Consider the following 20,081-nt stretch of genomic DNA (forward strand, 5'->3'; position numbering starts at 1 on the left):
ACATAGCTCCCAACCTCTGAGGATGCCATGTCCAGGTTGGTTCATCAAGTGCTCTGCTATGGCTGACTTCTCTGGCTGAGCTAGTCTGCAGTGCCTTTTATGTCCCGTGATGTTTGTGTTCCCATCGCCTGCCCTTTGAAGCTGGCTTTGAACTGCATTAAATGGTCAGTGCAGCTCCAAACAAAAACAAAGCCAATCCAATACCACTTACCTTCATGGACTAAGGGCTCTTCCTGGGGTCCTTTCCCCAGGTGGTTGTTTTATGGGAAGAATTTTCAAGTTTCCTTCCTTCCAGTTGACCTCTTTTTCTGAGGAGAGAGTCTGCCAGAATCCGCGCTCCGCAAACCGAAGTGGGACCGAGAAAAGCCTTCCGTCTACACTGACCTTTTGAGTGATGCAACATAACTCCCACCAAAGCCTTTCATGCGCATTGGTGCTCTGTGGTTGATGTCACCAACAGCGAACTGGGTTTCGGATGGAAATCCTCTGCCCTGCCCCACGGCTTTCTTCAAGCCCGGTTCGAAACTGCATTAAATGCTCAGTGTGGACGAGACTTTCCTTGTAAGGGAGGAGAAGGCAAGGGGGGAAAGAGAGAGAAGAGGAGGAGGGGGAGTTTTCTTCCCCTGCATCCCTCCCTCCCTCCCTTCCCAAGCCCCCCCCCCTTTCCCCGCTTTGTCTAATGTTTATAGGGCCACCCAATCCCCCTGCCCGCCCTCTTGGCGTCGCCAGGCGAAGGGGAGGAGCGGGGAAAGGCAGGGAAGACGGAGGGCAGCCTCCGGGTTCTTGGGATCCGAGGCCAAAGGCGAGCGGGCTGCGGTTGTCTGGGGACTCCCCACTCCGGGAGAGAGAAGGGGGAGCTCTGGGTGGAGCCAAAGGCTTTCGGGGCGGTTGCGCAAGGAGCCCCCGCTGCGCTTCAAGATATAAAACGGCCGTCGGGGCGCAAGGCGACAACAAGCGGCATCGGCGGCGGGGAGCGGGCTCCGTCGGGGATTATGGAGTTCCTGGGCGACAAATTCGGCTTGAAGGGGCCCGCGGCGGGCAAAGGCGGCGACTTCTACTTGTCGCCCGGAGCCCCCCTGGAGCACGTCATGGAGGGCTTGGAAGGAGGAGGAGGAGGAGGCACAGGAGGAGGAGGAGAGGCCTTCTACGGCAAGGGCGGCAAATGCGTGGGGCAAGCCCCCTACAACCCCCACGCGCGGATGGAGAGGGCCTCCCCGGCCAGGGAGGGATCCGGTGAGTCGAGGCCAGGCTTGGGACTCGTGTGTGTGTGTGTGTTTATAGGGTGTGTGTGTGAAGGTTAGGACGCCCTTCTCCGCTGCCTTCCCACTCGCCGTGGGCTGCCAAGGGGCTTCAGCAGGAAGTCCCTCTCCCTCTTTTGAATGTCCCTCTCTGGCCGGTTAGGGGGGAAAACAGAGTTTATTTCAGCTGTAGAACTTATAGGTGGACTCCTCTTTCACTGCCATGGCTCTGTGGACTCGTTAAGAGTTGTACTTTGGTAGGGCACTAACGTTATTCGGCAGAGAAGGCGAAAGAACGCCTAAAACTATAGTTTCTATAAGGGATCCCACGGGTTTCAGGGTGTATCTCTATAGAATTAATATTACTACTACTACTACTACTACTACTACTACTACTACTACTACTAATAATAATAATAATAATAATAAGAGGCGAGTAATAACTCCTTCTCCTTATCCTTCTTCTCCTTCTTCTCGAGAACTTCTCCTCCTCCTTCTTCTCCTTTTTTTTCCTTCTCGAGAACTTCTTCTTCTCCTTCCCCTTCTCTTTCTATTTCTTCTCCTCCTCTTCCTTCTCCCTCCTCCTCCTCCTCCTTTTCCAGAACTTCTCCTCATTCTCCTCATTCTCCTCCTTCTCATTCTCCTACTCGAGAACTTCTTCTCCTCTTTCTATTTCTCCTCCTTCTCCCCCCTCTGCCTCCTCCTCCTTTTCGAGAACTTCTCCTCCTCCTCCTCCTCATTCTCCTCCTCCTTCTGGAGAACTTCTCCTTCTCCTCCTTCTTCTCCTTCTCTTTCTTCTCCTTCCCTTTCTCGAGAACGTCTCCTCCTCCTCTTTCTTCTATGTAGCACGATTTTTGTTCCTATGTTATAAATGTCATTTCTTAATTGGGTCTATCACAAAAAAAAACATTGAAAAAATTTACTAAACTGCAAAAAAAAAAAAACCATTGTTTTTGCAGGACATCCTGCAGCAAGTTGACTATAGTTTTTCAATGAATATCTCTTCGAGTTTCAATTAACTCAGCATAGTTTGTGGCAACCACTAAAACGAAGTTGCTGGAGTATTGCAGCAAAGTAAGGACCGCACACTTAAATAGAAAATAACACTTTCAAACCAGTAACATAAAAATTCACTATGTAACAAAAATTGGGGGGAAAACTGTTCCTGGTTTGAAAGTGTTAAAAGGGATCCACGTCTTGTGTGGGTCTCAGGATGCTACAGAATTAATAATAATGTATTATTATTATTAATCCGAAAATACATCACACAGTCCTAGACACTTTGGAAGTGTTCGACTTGTGATTTTGTGATACGAAATCCAGCATATCTATCTTGTTTGCTGTGTCATAATATAATAATAATAATAATAATAATAATAATAATAATAATAATAATAATAATAATAATGGCAGCCCAGTAATAACTTCTCCTTCTAGTATGTAACACGCTGTTTGTTCCTGGGTCATAAATATAATTTCTTAATTGGGTTTCCCATAAAAAACATGGAAAACGTTTACTAGTCTGCAAAAAACATTGTTTTTAGGGGACATCCGGCAGCACATTTGACTAATAGTTTTTCAATGAATATCTTCTCCAGTCTCAACGAATTCAGCATAGTTTGTGAACGAAGTTGCTGGAGTAATAATAATAATAATAATAATAATAATAATAATAATAATAATTCACTATGTAACAAAAATTGGGGGGAAACTTCCTGTTTGAAATTGTTAAAAGGGATCCACACCTCGTGTGGGTCTCAGGGTGCATCTATTCTACAGAATTCGTAATAATTCTGTAGAATAGATGCACGCTGAGACCTACACGAGGTGTGGATCCCTTTTAGTCGCTCAATGCCTTGCAAGTCTATGGGAAGAGCTCTTTTGCCTAAGGGAGGGAGCGATGCAGTTGGGAAAAGAGAAGGAACCCATATGGGGGAAATGCGACTTTCCTTTCGCTCTCTGTGGGGTTTATCTGTGCCTTCAATGCTCTTGTCCATTTATGGCCACCCAACCCGTGAGTTTCATGGTGGGGCGAGTCCTCAGAGGTGCTTTTGCCAGTCCTTTCCCCCCTGAAGGATTGCCTATTGGTCTTCCAGGGCGGTCGCCTATGCAAAGGTCTCCTTGGCATGAAGGGCATTTGGTTGCTCAAGGGACCTTTCATTTGGGGAGGATTTGGACTGCTTCATTCACCACTTGATCCCCGCGCTTCCTCCCAAAAGTTTCCTTTCTACTTTTTTTTGGAGGCCTCCCCACTTGAGGATTTGACCTTCTTGCTCAGGTCTTCCTCTCACCTTCATTCCTTTCCATGGTAAAAGAGAAAGAAGTTAGGCATTTTCACAAAAAGTTGGGTCACTTTAGTTCTCCAGTTGTAGGTCATCCAAACTTGCCTCCATTTCTTAGGGCGATGACTCTGATGTCTTTGATGGAGAAAATATCTCCCTCGTGCAATATATAGAAAAAAGAGAAAGAAGAACATTATATGCATTATTAGTATTATTATTATTAGCTTTAATGTAATGAAAAGGACTCTCTGGAAGGATTTACAGACAGGGCCTGGGAATTACTCTAGGAACTCCTAGAGGAGCGATAATAGAACAGAAAGCCAGCCCACGATCCCATTAATAGGTTCAGGGACACGCGTGGGAGAACGTGCTTCCCATGGAAGCAGTATTATCTCCTCCAATCTTCTTGTTGGATGACAATATAATTAGCATTGCCAAAAACAACAGAAATTCCATGTAGTATTGGTTTTTAGGCCTATTCCTTGGAATATTTAGGGCTCTGATTCAGAAAATCAGCTCTAATTTCTTAGATATGGTTATCATGGTTTTCCATGGGCCAGCAGATGAGGATAGATATGTTCTGGATCTCAAAAAATAGAGCTGATAGGAGAAAATGGGTGCCATCTTTTTGGAATCAGCAGGTCAAATATACATAGAAGTAGGGCTAACATTTGAGGCAACAAAATGTGTGTTGGGCAGTGTAATTAATTAAAGTGTATAAAATAGAGAATCTGCCCCTAGGAAGGGAAATTAGCTCCTGGAAGAGTTATTATCTTGGGGGAAAGGTGTCTCCACTGAAGCTTTGTCCCCAACAAGCTACATTTTTCAAAACCCACAGGGCAAAAAGTGAATGGAAATCTTCTGATGTACTATTAAACCTTCCCTAGGCTATCCAAAGCCAATATATACATATGTTTGGCTGTAGTTACACTTTAAAAAATGTACCTGTGCCAACTTACATACAAAGTCACCTACAAAACCTACCTTTATTGTAACTTGGGGACTGCCTGATATGTACATCATCTGTATAATATTAGTAACATTATATAATATTATTATAATATACTATATTATATTATTATATTATAATATAGCATATAATATAATATTTTATTATATTATAATATACTATATAATATTATAGCATTTTAAAGTATTCATATAATATTAAATGTATGTTATATTAGTAAAGGTAAAGCTTTTCCCCTGACATTAAGTGTAGTTGTGGGACTCTGGAGGTTGGTGCTCATCTCCATTTCTAGGCCAAAGAGCCAGTGTTGTCTCTAGACACCTCCAAGGTCATGTGGCCGGCATGACTGCATGAAGCATCATTATCTTCCCTCCGAAGCGGTACCTATTGATCTACTCACATTTGCATGTTATATTATACATACACTAATATGTATATTCTATCACATGGATTAGATCAGGGGTCATTTGAATCCTGTTACTGTTTGAATGGGAGTATGAATTAAATCATGCCTGTCTCATTGCTATCAATAGGATGCAAATTCAATTTAATCTGGATCCTATCAAGGCTAATAAAAACGGCTGAGAACCTGAACTGAAACAAATAGAGTATTGAATGAATAGCTATTTCAAAGTAACGCCAAAAGTTAACATTTTAGTCCATTTATAATATTTCAGAAACAAGCGGTAATTCAAGATTCACTAATCTATTCTAAAGGAGAGAGCACATTTGCCAGTCTAGTATAGACCAGGGTGGGTCAAAAAGCTTTGCCTCCTGGGTCATAAAAACGTTATGAAGGAACAGATAACAGCAGAAGTTGCTCCAAAACATAGCCTGGACTATCCTTTACGCAAAACTATCCTTCAACATAGTCACCATCAATTTGGACACATTTGCGGCATGGTTTAATCCAGGCATCCAAACCATTTTGGAAGAATTCAGGGTTTTGCTTCTCCACCCATGACCTCACCCACGCTACAGCCTTGATTTGGTCCCTTCTGACTTTTACCTGTTTGGGCCTCTGGACACCCTACGTGGTTTCAGATTCAATGGCTTGAATGAGGTTCAAACAGCTTTAAAATCACGGGCCAGGAAGCAAAACCCTGATTTTTTTCCAGAATGGTTTTGATGCCTGGGTTAAACCATGGCTCAAATGTGTACAAATTAATGGTGACTATGTTGAACGGTAGAGGATAGTTCAGGCTATCATCTGGAGCAACTTGTGTTGTCATATGTTCATTCATAACGTTTTTTATGACCCAAGAGGCAACTTTTTTTACCCATCCGCGGTACTATATTCCATGCAATGGCATTTTCTGCTTTCATATTATTTCTTTGACGAAGTCGATAAACCAAACAAGCCGACTTTAAACTGAAATCTTTTGGTGGCCGATCGTTAATAAATAAGATTAAAGATACAATAAGACAATTTATTTCCCCTGATCGGATCTATTCGATCAATCCAAGATCCCGGCGCATTGAAAAGCCCTCAGTTGAATTGTTTTTTTCCCCATTCTTGGTTTTCCCCTTTCTACTAACACAACCGCTGAGCTGCTGAACTTGCTGAGGGAAAGGCTGGCGGTTGGAATCCGGGAGCGGGGTGAGCGCCCGCTGTTAGCCCCAGCTTCTGCCAATCTAGCAGTTCGAAAACATGCACATGTGAGTAGATCAATAGGTACCGCTCTGGCGGGGAAGGTAAGGGCGCTCCATGCAGTCATGCCAGCCACATAACCATGGAGGTGTCTACGGACAACTCCGGCTCTTTGGTTTAGAAATGGAAATGAGCACGAAGCCCCAGAGTCGCTTAGGGAAACCTTAACTTTACCTTTTACTAACACACATCAAGATGGGAAATAAAGCTGAAGAATTACAACTCCGGGTTGCTGTGAGTTTTCCGGGCTGTATGGCCATATTCCAGAAGCATTCTCTCCTGACGTTTCGCCCACATCGATGGCAGGCATCCTCAGAGGTTGTAGAGATCTGTTGGAAACTAGACAAGTAAGATTTATATATCTGTGGGAGAAAGAACTCTTGTGTATTGGATGCAAGTGTTAATCTTCCACATTGATTAGCATTGAAAAGCCGTGCCGCTTCAAAGCCTGGCTGATTCCTGCCTGGGGGAATCCTTTGTTGGGAGGTGAAAGCCTTCGACAACACAATTACAACTCCGAGGATTCCATAGCATTGAGCCATGGCAGTCAAAGTGGTGTCAAACTGCACATTTAGATTATATATCAATTGGCGCAATTTCTATTTCCTGCCACTGACTCATTTCTCTTTGCCTTCCTACACCTTCCCGACCTTAAAGATAGACATGACCTCCAAATAAATCTATCAACCCTCAGTCCAATTTCCCTCCAATTAAGTACAGATTGAGATCTTGTTAATCCTTCTACAGGAGAGAGAGGGAAAAAAGGTCTGTATTTCGTGTACTAAATTCTAAAATCTCTGACAAGCACAACCGACTTGAGATGTAGAAGAACAATAAAAGTCCCCTTTAAAAACAAACACTCTTTCAACCCCTCCTTTTTTTTTGTATTTCCAAACCCTTTGAATCTAGCAAATTTCCATTTGAAACCAGCGGGACATTCTCTACCGCTTTCCACCGCCATCCCCGTTTAGCTGGGCTCCCCTTTAAAGCCGACAAAGCAATGAAATGTGAAATGTTTATTGCAACGTCGTTTAGTTTAACGAGCTCGCAGATCTTTCCGATTATTCAGCAAATACTGCATGCCGATTAACAAAACCCACACTAATTTACTAAAAAAGCCCCATTGCTTGAATTCTTCCAATACTTGTCTTCAAAAGTTGAAATCCTTTCTTTCTTTGCTCCCAATGTTTTCAAGGTCAGAGATTTTTTTTAAAAAGCAGGCATTTGATTCCTGTCTGTATTTAATCTTAGAGTCAGCAGTTGTTGGTTGTTTACAGCAACTGCACAATCTTTTCCTAACACTTCATAGTATATAACTGATTAGTAAATAGATTTCCTCTTGTTTTGTACATAAAAATGTCGCATTTTTACTTTGATTCTGCACCAAATGGTAGAATGAGGCCATTTTAATGATGAATTGAAAATAATAATACAGTAATAATAATAATAATAATAATAATAATAATAATAATAATAATGGTCCTAGACCCTTGGGAAGTGTCCGACGTGTGATCCAATACAACAGCCAGCAGAGTGTTTGCTGTGGACTCATCTTGTTGTGTTTCAAATAATAATGGGTTACTGTGAGTTTTCTGAGTTGTATAACCATGTTCCAGAAGCATTCTCTCCTGGCGTTTCGCCCACATCTATGGCAGGCATTCTAAGAGGTTGGGAGGTTTGTTGGACACTAAGCAAGTGAGGTTTATATATTTGTGTAAGGTCCAGGGTGGGAGAAAACTCTTGTCTGTATGAGGCACGTTTGAATGTGGCAATTAATCACCTTGATTGGCATTGAAAAGCCTTGCAGCTTCAAGGTCTGGCTGCATCCTGCCTGGGGGAATCCTTTCTTGGGAGATGTTAGCTGGCCCTGATTGTTTCATATTTGGAATTCTCCTGTTCTCAGAATTTTGTTCTTTTTATTGTCCGGATTTTAGAGTTTTTAAAAATATTGGTAGCCAGATTTTGTTCATTTTCATGATTTTCTCCATTCTGTTGAAATTGTCCACATGCTTGTGGATTTCAATGGCTTCTCTCTAATCATGAAAATGAACAAAATCTGACTACCAGTATTTAAAAAACTCTAAAACTGGGACAGTAAATAAAGAATAACATTCCATAAATAGGGGAATTCTGGACATGAAACAATCAGGGCCAGCTAACACCTCCCAACAAAGGATTCCCTTAGACAGGAATCAGCCAGGATTTGATACTTGGAAGTAATCTCATTAGATTCAATTGGTTTTATTTTTGAGTAGATCAGTTATTGCATCGCTGTTTGTCATCTATTTTTTCCCCACTGGTAAAATAGTAAAATGATTTTTAAAAAGTCTTAAATATTAATAATAAGTTTACACGACCTTTAAAAGCAATCAGTTTCATAAGAAGAGAATGGAAGTGAAGAAATCTCCTAGAGTCTCAGGTGTAGAAAAAAAAGGGAGGGGGGCATTTGAATTTGTCCTTTCAGAAAAACGTTGCTTTTGAATTCCCCAAATTTATAGCATTACAGAAAATAATAATAATAATAATAATAATAATAATAATAATAATAATAAACTTTATTTCTAGACCATCCTCTCTCCCCAAATGCTCAACTGAAGTTTTGAATAGCTTTAAACGTTTGGGGACTCAGAGAAAAAAAAAATAGCTAGAACTTTTATTTCACATGATGTGCTTATTTTTCCCACCCTTAAATGTAATATGTCTAACATAGTTTGTTTTAAATGGTTTGTCATAACATTTGCATGATTCTCAGTTTGGTTTAGGAAAATGCTAGAGAACAGTCAAAATGGTTTAATAACAGTAAAGTCCTATTTAACTGAAAATAATGCTGGCAGAACTTAAACATTGACAATTAACTAATGTACATTATGTACCTCCCATCTGATTTTGAAAAACTTTATGCTGAGAAAACTCCATCAATTTCTATCCTAATTTACAGTCCCCAACATAAAGATGTTTACTCATAGGTGAATCCCAATTGAAGTCAATGAGGCCTGCTTCCCAGTAGCAGTTGGTGCAACTATTCTATACTGTAAAATTAATGTAGCTTGATACCACTTTAATTATCATGCCTCAATGCTATGAAATCCTAGGATTAAAAATTTGGTGCAGCACTTTTGCAGAGAAGGAATGATTATAATAGTAATAATAATAATAGACACTTAATAGACAAGTGTCTATTATTATTATATACATTGTTGTTGTTGTTGTTATTAATATAGACAAGTATCCTAGACATTTGGGAAGTGTCCAGCATGTGATTCAATACAACCGCTAGCATAGTGATCTTGTTTGCTATGTACTAATTTTGTTGTGTATCAAATAATAATAATAATAATAATAATAATAATAATAATAATAATAATAATAATTTATTACCCGCTTCTCCTCAAGACTGGAGGTGGGACACAACATGGTTAAAGACCTACTAAGACTGCATCTCTCATGACTCTATGCTATTAAAGTGGTGTTGAACTGCACAGCTGCGCAGTGTAGATGTATTCAGTTTAGACTTGGAAGTCAGCCTCAATGTTTTCAGTAAGGCTTTTACCTTGAGGGAAACTGGACTGCAGCCTGGGTCTGGTTAAAATTATACCAAACGAACTAATGAAATTACCGGGAGTGGAAGAGAGCTGTGAAAACAAGCTCCTAAGGGCACCTTGGGTGCCATCCTTTGTAAAATTTTACTGCTCTGGAAAGGCTGGAACCTCTCTCCCACTTCCCACCTGTCCAAAAGAAAAAGAACTGGGAAAAGGCAAAGATATTTTCCAGTCTTATGGTGTGTCAGTTTTCTTGGAAATGTGGCATATTCCAAGAAAAGCTGTATATTTCTCCTGAGGCTTAAAAGACAAGTGTGCAGCTATGTGGAAAAGAGGACACTGTCCTCTCAAATGAATTCTGCTCACCCATGAAATTTTCCCCAGATTTCTATCATTGGGAGGAGTACAGCCCTGAAAATAATTCACACTTAGAATGTTTATATTTGCTGTGTTGGCATTCTCTTGCCCCTTTTTATATTTGTAAATGTGCAACTGAAATTTTAAGTTATTGCAACTTTAGAAATTTGGGACTGAAGGAAAATTTCATTTTGGAGACAGAATTCATACGAGGGGGGAGGAGAAAAATTCCTTCATATTGCCCACCCATCTTTAATCATAATCCTATGTCTTCCCAAGGACAAATGGTTCTTTGTAACTAAATATAGAAGATACAATAATTTTGAAAAAAACCCACAAATGTTCACAAAGCCAAGACTTTTTTTTGGTTTTTTTTTGTGGAGGAGGAAAAATTTGTGTTAGTTTGATTTCCTTTCCTGCTACCCTTTTTAATTTAAGATAATGATATGCTCTTTAATGTCTCTTTGTTACACAATTCCTTCTAATAATTTTAATTGGGATTTCATCTGAATATCAAATACAGTGATTTGGAATCATTTGGAAGAGTTATTTCTAAATACCCTAAAGGCATCTGATCATTTCCAATCTTGGAAGCTGTGCAAGATCAGTCCTGGTTAGTTCTTGGATGGAAGGTCTCCAAGAAACACCAGTTGCTGTAGACTATTTTCAAAGGAAGGAATTGGCAAAAACACCTCTGCATATTCCTTGCTTAAGAAAATCCTAAGAAACTCATGGGTTTACCATAAATGAATAGATTACTTGAAGGCATGCACACACATGCATCTCTATTAAATTCAAGGATTGAATACAATGATACTCACTTCTATTTAAGTATTATATTGTAGCCATAAATGCCCCATTTCAATGGCATATGCTTCAACTGATTCAGTTTTAAATCTCAGCAACTGTCAAGCACAGACCCATTACATAGATTGATCTCAAATAAGAATTTATTTTCCAAGCTATTCCTTATTGTATATGACATTATTAACAACTGAATTTAGGTCAGTAGGTCTCAAAGCGCCTATTCCCAGGTAAGTGTAAATAGAATTATAGCTGAAGTGTTTAAATCTCTAGTATTACACAGATTCACTTGGAAATATACTCTACTAAACTCACAATGATTTACTTTTGAGTACATATGCTAGGTTTGCATTGGAAGGGTCCAAATGTATGCATAGTTACCTGAAAGGAAATCTCACCGAACGCATTTGGACTTGTTTCTGGGTACAATTGCATGGAGTTGGATTATTTATTATGTAATTAATTAATTTAAAAAAATATAACACCATGTAACAAAATTTGAAAAAAATTCTGTTTGGAAGTGCTATTTCCTGTTTAATTGTGTAGTACTTACTTTGAAAGTAGTTGTTATACTCCAGAAACTTTGTTTTTGTTTTGTATCTTTCTATTACCTGAAACCCAAAAGCTTGTAATTTTCCTTAATGAAAATATGTGCAAAACCAAAGATTTTGCAGTTTAATAAACTTCTGCCATGTTTTATGATAGAGCCAATTGGGGAACGAAATTTATAATCAAGGAACAAAATTTGTGTTATGTTGTGTAATTTTTATCTCATTCCTCAGCTACAAAGCACTCAAAGTGGCTTATACAGTGTTAATTTGCTGTCATAACAGCGTTATGCATCTATGGAGCTGAACAGAATTTCTGGAGACTAAGTGCCATCACAAATGTTGGACTTTCTTCTAAACGTACATATATAGCATTGTTCTGTACATTTGTAATATTATTTTGACCTGATTTTCTATACTGTTCTTTGTTTGACTTATAGAAACAAAATGTGTAAGAGGAATTATAAATAAATTCATGTCCAAGTAAATTTGAAATGTGATTTCCTTCCAAGTAAAAGTCATGAGGTAATCTGCAAAAAATATTCAAATGACATTTCTTCGGCCATAGTCCTTGACAGAGTTGTTGTGCTTGTGTGCCTTCAAGTGATTTCCAGGTTGTAGCAACTCTAAGGAGGTTCCATCACAGTGTTTTCTTGGCAAGAATTGTTCAGAGGATTTTACCTTTGCCTTCCTCTGAGTTGGAGACAGTGTGACCTACCAGTGTGTTGCCATGGCAGAGTGGGATACAAACTCTGATTTTGGGTAATAACCCAGCACTCAAACCACTACATCATGCTCTATGCTTTACCTCGGAGCAAATCTCATTGGAGTGAATAAACACTCTTGGGTACTGTGTTGGGAGAGAGACAGCATACAAAAGAAATAAGTATGTAAATAAATTATTCTTAGATGTGGGATGATACTGTTGAGAACATTTGTTTTTCTAAGTCAAGAGTCAGATTGAAAGCTCCAGAAGATGTTGAATTACAGCTCCTAGCTACCTTCGCCAATGGTTTAAAATGCTAGCCGTTGCAGATCAACAGTACTGTATATCTTGAAGGCCATATTTAGAAGACAGAAAGTTGTTGTTGGACCGAAACTCCCATTGATCCAGGGAAGATGTCGTCTACACAACCAGGGATCCACATATAGAAATTCATAATGAGTACTAGAATATTGTCAGACACAGACTGTCCATCTATTAATCTATTAGGACTTGAAAAAGTTACTTGTTTTGGACTGCCAGACTTCTCTAGACAGCTTTGCTAGTGATTATGCTGCCAAGGCTAAGACTTTGGGATATAATGATTTCATTCAGGTCTGTGTACTTTGTTGTTTTAAACTGTTCTGACTTTTTACAAATGTTTACATTGCTTTTCCTGTTTGTAATTTTAAATAGTTCAAATTAATTTCATTTTACGTTAGTGTTGTAATTTGGACTATAACTCTGGGTACAATTTGAATCCCTATTCAACAATGAAATGCCATTGGCTGACTTTGAGCAAAAGTCTTAACTCTCAACCTCAGAAGGAAGCCAATAGCATCCCTCTTTTGAACAAATATTGCCAAGAAAATGCCATTATAGGTTCATTTTAGGGTCTCTACAAATTGGAAACAACCTAGAGATACACACCAACAACATAACTCCTATGATTTACAGGCTAAGTAAGTATCCCTTATCTGAAATGCTTAAAACCAGAAGTGTTTTTGATTCCCAAGATTTTGAAACATATGTATTTGCACACTTGTAACATAATGAATAATATCTTGGGGATAGGACTCAAGTCTAAATATGGAATTCATTCATGTTTAATATACACCTTATACACATAACCGACAGGTCATTTCATATAATATTTTAAAATAATTTTGTGATGAAGTAAACTTTGTCTACATTGAATCATGAGAATCAAAGGTGTGCCTATCTCAGCCACTCTTGTGTGGATGATTCTGGACTATTTCAAATTTTAGAATTCTGGATAATGGATGCTCAACATGTACATCTTCCCTTTCCTTCCTTTTCCTTCTAGCAATAGTAGCCTCAAGAACAATATGTTGACAGGGAATTCTGGGAGCTGTGGCCAAAAAAAGTATTTGTTAAGCCCATGCACACATACACTGCTTCTAACTGTATGATGCAACAAACCCAACCAAATTTGTTTCCCTGTGCTGCACAGTGACCTACGGGATTACGAAAGTTGAAGGTCAGCCTCTTCACACGGAGCTGGGCAGGCCCTTGGACAACTGCAGCAGCCTCCGCCTATCTCCCGTGAAAGGGATGCAGGAGAAAGGAGATCTGGATGAACTTGGAGATAAGTGTGACAGCAACGTCTCCAGCAGCAAGAAGAGGAGGCACCGGACCACTTTCACGAGTTTGCAGCTGGAGGAATTGGAGAAAGTGTTCCAGAAAACCCATTACCCTGATGTTTATGTAAGGGAGCAGCTGGCTCTGAGAACCGAACTCACGGAGGCCAGGGTTCAGGTAGGAACTACAATTTAGTCCCAGAACAAATAAACTTGTTTTCTATAAAGTTTAGGAGTAGAAGAGTGCTGCAGCAGTATCTGTGAACCAACTCTCAATTGCATGTTTGTGGTTGCCACTTGGCCAGTTTCCAAATGGTTTAATTTGATAGTTTTGCTTTTGGGCCAGCAGTTGAGTCCTGAAATACTAAGCAAAATGTCCAAGAATTTCACATCTCTCAGTTCAGTGCAGTAGTTCTTGCACAGTTCTAAAGGTAACACATGTTTTCTCATAAAGCTAGACCTAGGAGGATTTCTTGAATCTAGATGGTGGGAAACAGCCCATTCTTGTCAACTCTAGTAAAAAAAAAATCACCCCAAAAATCTGGGGTGTCTTATCAATGAGTGAGTGTGAGTACTGTACCTGAGCTCTTATCAAAAAAGGAACCACATCTTCTCTGAGTAGAGTGACAAAGGTAAGCACTGAAAGTCAAGGTCTTAATCTGTCCTGAGAGAACCTAAAAGAAGCACAGATCCCCTCTACTCTCCACTGTGATGCCACTTCTGGCCTTTCAGAAGGTCTGGGTGGAGAAATGGTAGCAACAGGTGGTCCCCTGAGGTGGCATTGGTGTTTTCTACTCTCTGTGAAATAACCATGGACTTATTCACAAATCATATCAAAATTCATAACTTTGCTCCCAAAACTTTCCCTTGACTTATACCTATGGTAGACCTATATATGATTATATATGGTAATTCACCACACATAGCTGAACAATGAAATTCACTATTATGTAGTAAAGGCTGTCACTTGGATGGGTGACCACTTCATGGGGGAGAGGGTGACCAGTAGCTGCTAGTTAGGATGGCTATGTATCACCTCTGTGAATGGGTTTGCCTATGTATATCAGTTGTTGGGAAGACCAAAATGGAAGAAACAATTGTGCTCATGAAGCCTGGCCACTGTATGACTAGAATGCAAAACTAGGTCAGTCTAATATAGCATGGTTCTTTCTTATAGTAGTCCAAACACATTTATTATCCCTGCATGAGGAAAGAAAAGTGGCTTGCCAAAGGACATTTCATGTCAGTTCATGGATTCTGAGATGAAGATTGCTGGAGTCACCAAATCTAAACCAGGAATAATTGTATTTCACTGATCCAGTGTTTTAAATTTGTCGACAAATATGGCTTTGTGTCTCTTCTGCACTATTCTTATTTCTAATATGAATATTATTCATGAGGGATAAAGATAATATTTTTAAAAAAGGGATTTGCTAATCAGGTTGCTGTGTAATATATAGCATGACCTCCATATGTGCAGAGAATACAGTTCTGGACTTCGCATGGATGTGTGAAACAGTAATAGTAGTGAAATCTATTAAAATGAAGGAGTTCTATCTTAAAATGCTATGGAGTCATACTGAAGGACCTAAAATGCTTAGAGAGGACATACTATATTTTATTAGGCATAGATAAATAAAACTGCGGATTCCAGTCTCATTTTCTGCAAATATGGGACTGTGTTTAGATTATGATTATGTAATGGCCAAAACGTACATAAGTATCAAGGGTGAGTAACAACGCACTTACGATCCTGAATTGGCAAACCAACTTCTTTGTAGGACATTGTGGATACCCATTAGCATCTGGTATCAAGGGTGATGGGAAATGTAGTTCAACCACAGTGGCCCTTCCCTGTGATGTAAGAAATTACTTTGCCTTTTAAAGGTTTTTGAAATTGTTCCAGTACATAAACTGCTGGTCTATTGCTGTGTGGCTTTAGCAGTGTTTCTTGAAACAGAGTTAAGCATGTTGATACCAGTTAGCAATTTTACAAGCAACAGAATTGTGTTTTTTTCACCATCAAACCCAATAGTAAATGTTGAATTCAGTACATAGAGTCTGTTGTACTATGTTGTCTGGCTGTTTTGAGTAGTTAATGATCCTAAATGGTTGGCGAAGAAAGCTGTGCACACTGTTGAGTTTCATATCTTTACTCTTCTTTCAAAACAAGCGTAAGTGTTCATTTAGAGCTATTTTACACATGATCTTTTTTAAAAAGGTGTACAGACCCAAAGAGTTTTAAATACACCAATATGTAGATTATGAAAAGCAGATGGAACAAGCTTTTTCTGGGAGCACATGAATCATACACAGCTAGGACTGGCAGTCCGGGGCCTGCTAAGTATACCATCAGAGGCAAAACCTGATTTGTGATTGTGCAGTGCATCAAAATGGCAAAATCTGGCAAATTATGTTAAACAGACTCCACGCTGCCAAGTATCTCCAGTTCTTTCTCTTGGAAACAAGTGCCTTTATATTAAAGGAGGCCTGTGTATGTTTCAACCATGAGATAATTGGAAGTTTCAAATGCCTTGGTGACATTGTTTAAATAAAGAATAACCATAGCAGAAAACAAAACATAATTCAGATAGTAGTGCTTAATGTTGTTAGGAAGTTTCGCATTGGTAGGCAGGTGAACCCACTCTGTGATTTTAGTCTGAATTTTGAAGTAGCCATCCAGAGCACTGAACCTATTTTGAGGATCAGGTTCAACACCATCTAATTTTTATTTGATTTGACATGACATGACGCAAAAGCCATCAACTGGCACTGCTACTATACAGGGTGTTACAAAGAGAAAAAAAGAATAAGCTTGAGCATATAACATATAACTACTTAAGGTTATTTTCTTGAACATCTATGCATAACCTTTCCAACAATGATGGCATGCACTGGTGAAGAAGAAGGGACTCTATGGAAGACTGTCTTTGAAATGAATGAAAAGAATGCTAAGGCTAAAATGGGTTTCCGCATAACTCAAGACTGTTTCATTACAGTGAAACTTATGTAAATGCGCATGCTTCATTTCTAGGTTTCCAGCTTTGGTATCTGAATCAGGGCAAGCAGCTGTTATGTCAGTGATCAACAGGATTCCAAGAAAGATTTACATAAACTACCAACCTAAGAACAGAACAAGTCCAAAGCTTTTGTTGTAATGATGACTGGGAGATTTCAGCTGTTGTAGTCCAAATTCTTGCAGTATCTGACCATATCTATGGCTGTCATCATATATCTATTTTTTTTTGTGAGTAACACTCACTGAACAAAGTGGAACTTATTTCTAAATATATATGTATAATGCAGTAAAGCTTTTTGGATTCAGTGAACTGAAGGAAAAAGCTGAACTGGAGAAGCTAAAAGTGATAAAGTATAACGTGAAACCTCATAGATAATAGTGATAATTTGCATGTGCAATAACTTACAGATCGACAAACCATAACATTCAATTAAATGTCCTTTCAGTACAAGTAGATAGGTTTTACGGTCAAATAAAACAATGGGTTTAAAAAAACCTAAAATTATAACTGGAAACAGATATCCATACCCCAGACACTGAACTAAGGCACTGAACTAAGAATTACTCTTCTCAAAATTTAAATTTACAGAACCAGATCTTTCTTGTACATAGCAAATATACATTAAGGTACATAGCAAATATACATTAAGTTCGACTACTCCAAGAGAGCAACATCCAGTGTAAATTCCTTTGTCAAATGCAGAATCTACAGTAACTTTTTAGCACCTAGATCATCTCTTGAAAAAAACAATAGTTTAAGCCTTAAAACCAGAGCTCAGAAAAGTTAATGCTGGTTGGGATATTCTGGGAGCCAACTATTATTTAAAAGCATATTATAAAGTTCATTAAGTCTAAATTTTAGATTTCCAGGGTTTCTTTGTACGGTATGATCCTTTTATCCATGGATTCAATATCCTTGGTTTCACTTACCCACATGTCAAAAAATATCCCCTGCCCCCGAAAGTATTTGTAGGCTTTTCTAGGTCCTCCATTGATACTGTATGGTATGTTTCCAGACTAAATATAGGCATAATATAAGGTTTGCTAATAACCACATGAGGGGATAAAGGAGGTCATCTCATATTTGCATTTCTCCTTTCAAATTAATATTACTGACATATCCTTCCATGCAAATTTCATTTTGTACTGCAGGAGAACAAGACCCTGCTATAACAGAGGCTGGTTATATCGGAATATCTAGATTACAGGGCTTTCTTATGCTATTTGGAGTAGTATTACGGCTCTGAATGGGTAAAGCTAGCAGAATCAAACCTATTCAATTTGTGGGAGGTACAATAAGGAGAAAAAAGGAGAAAAAAGCATGCAGTTTGTGTATGTTATGTTTTCCCCTTGGAAACAAATTGCTAATTTCATTTCCCCCCTCCTCCTCAAGCATGTTTATTTTATGCGTTTTATGTACACAGTGATTTCCACGCTTGTTGAACAAAATGCTCTGGGTTTTTGCATTTTTGATCAGCTTGCTGAAAAAAAAAAGCCAGTGCACGAGGAGGAAAAAAAGGGGGACCATTCTTCTGCTGAGTGGCAACAAGATTCCTTCACTACATTAAGCAATTTTCAAAGACCTGACATCATTAGAGACCAGCATCTGGTTAGGCAAGGATAACAAGCCACAGATTGTTGCCTCTTTCCCCCTGCATTTTGTATGGGCAAATGGTTACTTTACCTTTGCCAAGAGTCAGTTTTAAGTAAATTGATGTAAACACAAAACTTCTTTTTGAGGGAGGGCATGGAGTGTCAGTGTTAAAAATGGTTTTTCTTACCTATCAATTCCTTTAAAGGCAAGGAAATTGTTTGCCTTAGTTTAGTGCAGGGATTGGCTGGATATGCTCCACACATTTTCCTTCTGCAGCATTTCATCAAGATCCAATTTAGTTTTTGTCTTGCATACATGCCGAGAAAGCTGGCCGGAACCTAATTTATCAGTGTTGTTCTCTTTTCCTGCTCCATGTCAGTGGAATAATTGGTACCTGGCTCACAGAAACGGTAGAGGTTTTTTTCAGTGAAAGGACCTCATTACTAAATTCCCATAACCATGTTCTCTATGCCTCCTGTGGAGACTGCAGGAGGGCAGACAGATTTTTAGTAGGCTTTGGTGTATGAGATAATATGAATTTCCCAATGAAGGGTGCAATCTGGAAATTACTTACAAGCTGGTCAAATCTCTGTGACTTCAGTGGGATCTTTGCATGACTAAGGAGGTTCAAGTATTTTAAAATATCCTTGACAGCTATGTGTTGCTGTTAAATTTTGAATGTTCAGGAGGCATTTTTCAAAACTGTCGTATTAAATCTACTGGAGTTCTATGGAAGTATATCCCTACTGCTCCAGGCAATATTAGGATATGCAATATGGACGTGCTTGAGGTGGAAAAAGTAATAACCTCAGCACATGATAAAACCCAAGCCAAGTTCAGAAACCTTTTCCCGATTAGGTTCCTGCTCTGATATTAGATTTTAAGAGCTTTAGGAACCTGAACGCATTTGTTAGCCTTTAAACTCAATTCAGGAAAGATCATTATGTTTGCATTGAGTTTAATGCTATGCAAGTTGATTTTTAATGCTTTGACACTTACAACCAATCTCCAGTTATTTGTTGTAATTGTGGTAACTTTTGACAGTTGATTTAAACATATTTGTATGTATATCTATGTATATAATCTCTATTTTATTTATAGCCCAATTTTTCCTAATGTGTGGCACAAAACAATTTGACTCAGCATGCATATACACATGCATATTAAAAAGTCCGGAGCCACATGTTTATAATTAAACAAAGGACTATTTTGAGCAATTGAAGTGTAACTTCTCTGATAAACTCCTGAAAAGCAATTTACAGAAAAATGTAGCTATTGGTTTGGCAAAGTACTCAGTTCCAAACACATTTGCCACATGATAGTGGTTTCATATGAGTGTAAGACCATGGAGTGCTGTCCCATTCAGTTCAATGTAAAGTCTTGGTGTCTTCCATTGCTTTTATACTGAAGTAAAAAAGGTTGCGTTATAGGCTCAAGCATGCCAATTGTTTACTCTAGACCAGTGCTTCTCAAACTCTGCTCCTTCAAGTGTTTTGGACTTTAGCTTCCAGAAATCCAAGCCAGCTTATCAGATGTTAGGAATTGTGGGTGCTGATATCCAAAACATTTGGAGTAGCGGGGTTTAAAAAACACTCCTCTAGACTATTGTAATGTATGCTTGGGTTGATTCAAAAATACATTTGCCAGATTATTTATTTGGCTCTACATACTGAATGATATAAATGGGCTCTGTGACAAAAAGGTTCAATGTATGATATCTCCAAAAAGGAGTTCCTATTAGCCATTACAACCAAAAACAGCACATCTCACCCGGC

At 38.9% G+C, this 20,081-nt stretch overlaps 1 protein-coding gene across 1 annotated transcript in view; it reads left to right on the top strand.

The window, feature by feature from the left end:
- The first annotated feature begins 775 nt into the window (after positions 1–775).
- Positions 776–20,081, top strand: part of alx1 (ALX homeobox 1) — a 50,753-nt gene continuing 31,447 nt past the window's right edge. The window contains exons 1-2 of the mRNA XM_003221135.4: positions 776–1,233; positions 13,567–13,871. Of these exons, the coding sequence (XP_003221183.1) occupies positions 993–1,233; positions 13,567–13,871 (546 nt within the window). The 5' untranslated portion in view covers positions 776–992. The remainder of the gene's footprint in view (positions 1,234–13,566; positions 13,872–20,081) is intronic.

This window comes from Anolis carolinensis, chromosome 5, assembly GCF_035594765.1.
Source record: "Anolis carolinensis isolate JA03-04 chromosome 5, rAnoCar3.1.pri, whole genome shotgun sequence".
In the NCBI taxonomy this organism is placed as follows: domain Eukaryota; kingdom Metazoa; phylum Chordata; class Lepidosauria; order Squamata; family Dactyloidae; genus Anolis; species Anolis carolinensis.